This window comes from Oncorhynchus clarkii, unplaced genomic scaffold (assembly GCF_045791955.1).
Source record: "Oncorhynchus clarkii lewisi isolate Uvic-CL-2024 unplaced genomic scaffold, UVic_Ocla_1.0 unplaced_contig_11746_pilon_pilon, whole genome shotgun sequence".
Taxonomy (NCBI): Eukaryota; Metazoa; Chordata; class Actinopteri; order Salmoniformes; family Salmonidae; genus Oncorhynchus; species Oncorhynchus clarkii.
Window position 1 is genome coordinate 2973 of NW_027260084.1, and position 7373 is coordinate 10345.

The following is a 7373-nucleotide window of genomic DNA, read 5'->3' on the forward strand; positions in this document are numbered from 1 at the left end:
CTCCTTCATCTTTGAGTAATGCCGGCTGTTGCTTTCTTACGGGGGGCTGAAAAAAAGCTCACTATTTCATCAATTAAAGCTGTTTTCCGCCGTACTGTTCCTTGTCTTTTGCGTGCGGTTTCATTTTCAGGATGCTTTAGTCTGTTTAGTCAGGGATGGAGATTATAAAGTGACTGGGAAATGTGATGTCTGTTGTGTAGGTATTCTCTATGCGGAAGACTGTGTGATTTGATACTTGTAAAACAGACTTGCCTTTCTTAATTGCCCCTGAGGGGATAAATAAAGTTGTATTGAATTTAACTTCATTTAATTGGATTGGTGACATTTCATATAGATCTGTAAACTGTGTAACAGCTTTAATTAAAGTTATTTAAAAAGGAAAGACAAAGCTTTAACTGCTCTTTGTCTTGCTTTCTGATGAGATGGTTTCTTTGGGTTAAACGGTGTGACACCAATTATTTCCAATGGATCAAAGGGCTAGGACTCTCTAGAGAAGTATGTTTTTACAAAACAAAAACAAACTCCAACTAAGGTAAATGCTCCTTTTCTCCCTCTCCTCTCCCTTCTTCTCCCCTCCCTACCTCTACTCTCCCCCTCTCCCTTCTTCTCCTCTCTCCCACTCCCTACCTCTCCTCTCCCTTCTTCTCCCCCTCCCTTCCTCACTTCACCTCTCCTCTCCCTTCTTCTCCTCTCTCCCACTCCCTACCTCTCCACTCCCTTCCTCTCCTCTCCCTTCTTCTCCCCCTCCCTTCCTCACTTCACCTCTCCTCTCCATCCTTCTACCCCTCCCTTCCTCACTTCACCTCTCCTCTCCCTTCTTTCCTCCCTCCTCTCCCTACCTCTCCACTCTTCTTCCCCCCTCCCTTCCTCACTTCACCTCTCCTCTCTCATCCTCTCCTCCCCTCTCCCTTCCTCTCCTCTCCCTTCTTCTCCCCCATTCCTCATTTCACCTCTCCTCTCCCTTCCTCTCTTCTCCCCCACTCACTTCCTCACGTCTTCTCTCCTCTCCCTTCCTCTCCTCTCCCTTCCGCCCCTCTCTCTTCTTCTCTCCTCCCTTTCCTCACCTCTCTACTCCACTTCCTTCATCTCTTCTCCCTTCATCACTTCTTCTCCCCTCCCTTCCTCACTTCACCTCTCCTCTCTCTTCCTCTCCTCTTCTCTCCTCCTGTAACCCTAATCCTCATCCTCCTCTCCTCCCCACAGGCCTCTGTCCCCCCTCAGCCTCTCTCTCTCTCTGTGACAGGACATTCTCCATCTGCTTGCAGGCAGTGTGTGTACTGGGGAAGCAGCAGCAGCTGCAGAGCCTGCCTGCCTAGTCCCTTTCCTAGCCCCTCTCCTGCCTTCTGCCATCACACACACACACAGGCACCAGCTGGGCACCGTCACCATCCCCGCCACCTCAGCCTCCACTCCACTGCTAGGCCTGGATGACTGTCACCTTCACATGTTACCTCACCTGACGGTGTCAATTAAAACGAACAATTCATCTGTCAACAACAAATCCCTAAACAGGATTGAAGTGATATATTGTTTAAGAGTTTAGAGCTTACAGTAGCAGTACCAGAGGTGAGCTGCCAGAGCTGTACAGCATATGTTTCAGCACACAAGTCACCAGTGGTGTCATGTAGCCTGTAGTATAGATCTGAACTTTGCACTGATAGAATCCTAGAAAATGTCCTGATGATTACATGTGGAATCACAGTACAACAAGCAGGTGAGCTTCAAAGAGCATCCTGTCTAGCGTGGAATCTACACATGGACCTAAACGCCTACAGGTAGTGATGTCTGCAGTGCAGCTGGTGAATGTACTCTTTAATTGGACATCCTCGAGCCTCTGAAGGCAACTGCTCATGTGTTTCTTTTTGATTAGTGAAACCAGATGTTGAACAATACTAGACGGGTCCTTAAACTGCCCAGCTCTACAAAGTAGGACATCATGCAAGTCCTGACAAACACACAGGTGCAACCTTTAGGTAAGTAGGCTTTAGTTAGGTTTAGGTTTAGTTAAGTTTAGTTAGGTTTAGGTTTAGTTAGGTTTAGTTAGGTGTAGGTTTAGTTAGGTTATTTAAATACAGTAGGCATATAGATGCGCATGGGCATGACATCTAACATATTAATTCTATCTAACATACACAAATATTTAATGGATGGATAAGGAGACTACATCCTTCCAGTAAACCGGTGTGATTGCCTGAATAATGTCATGTATTTGCGATGTGCATATCACAAACCATGTGTCATTTTTTTGTTGCTTTATTGGTTAGTGGTGTTGCTGTGTCACAATGCAAATTCAGAATTCAGCACCTGGGATATTTAGTATTAGAGTGAACCATGAACCCATAATGATCATATGAACATGACAAGAGATACATTATTCATTGTCTAACAGTTGATTTCGTAGAGACCAGAAGCCTGTAGGCTATACACGGTATGGTAATTACGGGGTGAACAGTAGTTACAATTCTTCAAAGAAATGATATGTCATCATAAAATTGCAGGAGAATGTGCAACGCATTGCAAAGCTGGAAAGAATCTCCATTCAAAACCGTGAGGAAGTGCTGAATAAAATGTAACGCGTTGCATGTAAGCAGGTGCGATGTAAGCCTAGTTTCAACTGATACAGAAAGACTTGAAATAAAACAAACATTTCCATTCTTATCTCCAAAGAACATGGTGGTGAGCTCCTTAAAAATAAAATGAGATGTGGAGACGAGTAGCCGCCTATATAAATCATTCTATCCCAATGTTGCTCCCCAGAGATTTCTGATGGATTAAATTAAGCACTTCCATTTTCATCTCCCACCTGATCGCAGCGCCGTATAAATCCCAACAGCTGATCAACTGTCTCCAGACACCAAGCACAGAACACAGAGAGAGGCTGCAGCAACAGTGAGAAAGAGATAGAGAGAGAGCTAGAGAGAGAGAGAGAGAGAGAGAGAGAGAGAGAGAAGTGGAGCGGTGATGGTCCATCAACTGACATTATTATTTTTCAGCCAAATGTAAATAGGCTACCAATCAGAGTTGGGAATAATTGGAAAGCAATAAATAACGCTGACAAGTGCAACCCATTTTTTTTGTTGCACTCTTACAGTACAGCAGCTTCTCTCGTGTTTTTTTGCTTTTATCCTCTATTGGCACGCGGGAGAAAGAGGCGCACTCTGCAGGGTGCTTTCAGCTCGCTCCTCCGTCGTACGCGAGCCTCTGAGAGGGAGCTATCCAGTGCTGAAGTTGCATTTCTTCCCTTCGCAAGACACGGCGTAGCAGGTAGAACAGAGAAACCTAAGCACTACGGGTTGGCTGGGGGTTTGTTTGACTGACTGGCTGTTTGTCTGATACTCTACGCAGCCAGGCATCCAAAGCTCAGCCTTAAATATCCAGCTCTACATTGGCGTTGCATGAGGACAGTAACCCTGCCCTGGACGGTTGTTGTTTCGGTGCAACACCAGAAACATGCCAAGGTCTTTCCTGGTTAAAAAGGTGAAGCTTGATGATTTTTCATCCAGTGATTTTGAGAGTTCTTATGGACGATCCAGGACCGACGTCAGTCTACGGATTCACGATAAAGGTAAATATAAACATTATTTATAATTCGGAATGTTGATTATGTTATATATATATATTGCTTATTATACACGGTGTCTTTTTTTGCCACGTTTGCACGTTTTTGTGCTGCATTCATGACTCAATCTGATTCCATTGTTATATTAGTTTTGACAAACACACCTACCTATACATTTGTAGGCTAATTCTACCCTGTATGTTTTTAAAACAAACTAATTGAATGTGGAAATAGCCTATCACACCTAGCCTACTCGGAACATGGGGAGGAATGATGCTTGTGTTGCTGACGCAAAACTTCTCCACAACCCACAAGTGTGCATCATATATCTGCACTTAGGTACCAGCATGTACACAAGAGATTGCATTGCACCTATATTACCCGTTATGCCTTGGAACACGGGTGTATAGCCCTATTATTTAGACATTATGTCAGTCAGAAGGCTGAATCATATTTCATGATGATGTGTAAACTAGCCTATCCATCGCTTCAGACCGGCTGTATAATGTTGCCTCATCATCTCAGTAGGTTATGTTGTTAAATTATGTTTATTCTCACTGTGTGTAATTGGCAACTATAGGTTAACGCATAAAAGGGTCGTGCTTCCAGGTAAAAAGAAACGTTTTAGACTCGCCTAAAGCTTAATAAACTGCACAGGACGCATAGCCTTTGGTGACAACGTGCTGTAGCGGATTTCAAGTGGAGAAGTGCTGCCTGTAGCTTGTTGTATCTATTAAGCAGATTGTTCCCACTTGAAGAATCCCCGCGCGACAATGAGTAATTGAATTAACATCTTGTTATTTTTCACACCAGGGTACATTAGTGACTACATCAGCCCGTCTGTCTACGATGGAGAAAGCGACGGTGCCATTAAAGTTCCCTCTCCGGAGCCACTCTACGATGGAATCCACAGCGACTACGGCGCCCCAGACTCAGACCAGCCTGACAGTCCGCAGTCGGACGTCACCTCCGGCTACATCAATGGGGACACCGCGGTGAGTGATTGCTACACGGTGGACGCGTTTTACATCACGGACGGAAGGTCACGGAGGAAAGTAATCAGCAGCCCCAGCAGCAGGAGCATACAGCGTCACACATGCAACGAATGTGGGAAAACCTACGCCACGTCTTCCAACCTGAGTAGGCATAAGCAGACCCACCGGAGCCTGGACAGCAAGATGGCCAAGAAGTGCGCAACCTGTGGGAAAGTGTACGTGTCCATGCCAGCAATGGCCATGCACCTGCTCACCCATGACCTCAAGCACAAGTGTGACATCTGTGGCAAAGCTTTCAGCAGACCTTGGCTACTGCAGGGCCACATGAGGTCACACACGGGTGAGAAGCCCTTTGGGTGCGCACACTGCGGAAAAGCGTTCGCCGACCGCTCCAACCTGCGCGCGCATATGCAGACTCACTCCGCTTTCAAGCATTTCAAATGCAAACGGTGCGACAAGACCTTCGCTCTCAAGTCCTACCTGAATAAGCACTACGAGTCCGCGTGCTTCAAAGGCGCGTTCTCGCCCTTGAGTCCTGATCTCGATGACTCTCCATGACGTCCACATTAAAAGTGCAGACAAAAACATTATATTTTTGGTTGACTAATTCTGCCAAACCTTTCCTAAAATCCACCTCAACTTCCAGTGGAACCACAATAATAGCACAATTTTTCTGTATTCTCCTTGAAATCCACCCGAAGGAATTACTGATGATCTTCGCATGCACTTAAAAATCCTCTTCCTCCTCCAGTCACGTGGATAGAATATACCTTCCACCGCGCGTAAATATGAAATCATATATTTTGAAATGTGACGAAGATGACAATACTGGATTGCTCCAAACAAAAGTCGAACATTTTAATGTTGGATAATAATGTACTGCTGCAACAGACCATACTCTCCGTTGAGGTAAATGCCATTTATGTTTGTATTCATTCATTCATCTATTTATTTATGTATTTATTTATCTATTTATACATTAGGCTATTTATATGTATTTGTTTATATAGAATGTCTGACATATTGGTCTGTTTTTATTTGATACCACTACCTATTCTTTGCACTTTAATGTGTGAATTTGCCAACCTCTCATGAACAGGCCAAAGCTTTGTCACTTATTCTTCGTTTACTACCATTTTAAATGATTGCATGCAAAAATGAAATCTATGCCAGTATCACAAAGCTTATGATTTTTTTCTTCTCCAAAATCTAGATAGTATCTGTTGGCAATATTTCTGTTGAAGCCACATGACGAATTATAAAGCAATAATCACTTAATGCATGGTATTTTTGAAAATGATGATGAACTATTACCTACTGTATAGCAGTTTTTAAAATCAGGTATGTTTTACTCCAGTACGCATCTATAGTCATACAAAAAATACAACATCAGGGAAATGCCAATGTAGTGTTAGTGAAACAACAAGAAAACGACCACATCCTCTTTTCCTCTAGCGCCATGCATTGCCTGCCTCTTATTTCAACAGTAGTGTTAGGACCGTAGGCTTGTAGTACTTCAGCTCCCAGCATCTCAGAACATGTCTCCAAATCTACAGGGCACCCATTAAGGTCATACAAAGGTCAAACACCTCTGGGTCCCCAATGGCACCCTATATTCTATATAGAGCCCTATGGGCCGTGGCCAAATCTAGTGCACTATATAGGGAATAGGGTGTTATTTTGGGATGAAAAACACTGGAACCCACTATTGACTTAAGGTGGGCAAACTTTGCACTGCATCCACACTCAGCTTGATGGACAAGATGCCTTTCTTGAACCTCATTGGTGTGCCACAGATTTGTCTATAACAAAGCACTTCATTTACACCTTAAAAAGTAGCACAATGAACCTAGAGATTCAGGTAGAAAAAACAAGAACTCGTATTAGCTTGACCTCTGTTTTGTATTTCCAATAAAGAATGAATTAATAATAATTTATTGCAAGAGGCTTTGTAAATAATCCTTTGGAGTAATCATTTTTACAGCTGTAAAGAATTAAACAAACCTTATTTCAGGAGATATCTGGAGGGAGGATAATGTCCTTTCCAGTCAGCATTCAAATGATGTAAGCACAAGACACAACAAGGCATTGTCACTTCATAATAAAGAACAATATTAACAAAATCTCTTGTCTGTCTGTTAGTCACTTGTTTTTATTTGTTTGTATCAAATTTCACAATGTATACTATATCACCTTATTAGCCTAAAGTGTATCTTCAAGCATTTGAATCAAAAGTTGAAAGATAATCCTCAGAGTAAAGCATGTCTTCACCATCCTATAGGAAACAGTGCTGTACATGACCTTGTGTTTTAACCATCATCCTTACTACTGTACTGCTCAGAGAGAAAGGGAGAAAGAGAGAGAGGGGGGGATAGAGAGGGGGAGAGAGGAGGGGGAAGAGAGAGAAATTGGGGAGGGAGAGAGAGAGGAGGGAGAGAGAGATGGGGAGAGAGAGAGTGAGAGAGAAAGAGAGGGAGCAAAAGAGAGTGAGTGAGTGAGAGAGTGAGAGAGAGAGAGAGAGAGAGAGAGAGAGAGAGAGAGAGAGAGAGAGCACTACTTGGGTGGCTGCAGCTACTGTAGCATAAATCAGATGAGGCCATGTAGCCCTTTGAGGGGGCTAAAAGACATTTAATTCCTCATAGATAACCCTTATCACTCGATAGCTCTCTTGACTGCATTTAGAATCAGGTCTATGACCTCAAAATGGATAGACAATTTCCTGGGAAGTCAAATTACAATTTTGGCTGTGAACTTGCTGACACTTACTGAATGAGGGACAAGATAACACACATTTCTGACATTCTGGTTCAAGGTACTCT

The 7373-nt window shown here is 43.4% G+C and overlaps 1 protein-coding gene across 1 annotated transcript; it reads left to right on the forward strand.

Annotated features, from left to right (window-relative positions):
• The first annotated feature begins 2920 nt into the window (after window positions 1-2920).
• LOC139401093 (transcriptional repressor scratch 1-like) lies at window positions 2921-6630 on the forward strand. The gene is made up of 2 exons (XM_071145583.1): window positions 2921-3565; window positions 4373-6630. Exons 1-2 carry the CDS (start codon window positions 3451-3453, stop codon window positions 5110-5112), a joined length of 855 nt encoding a protein of 284 aa, XP_071001684.1. The 5' UTR covers window positions 2921-3450; the 3' UTR covers window positions 5113-6630.
• The last annotated feature ends 743 nt before the right edge of the window (window positions 6631-7373 follow it).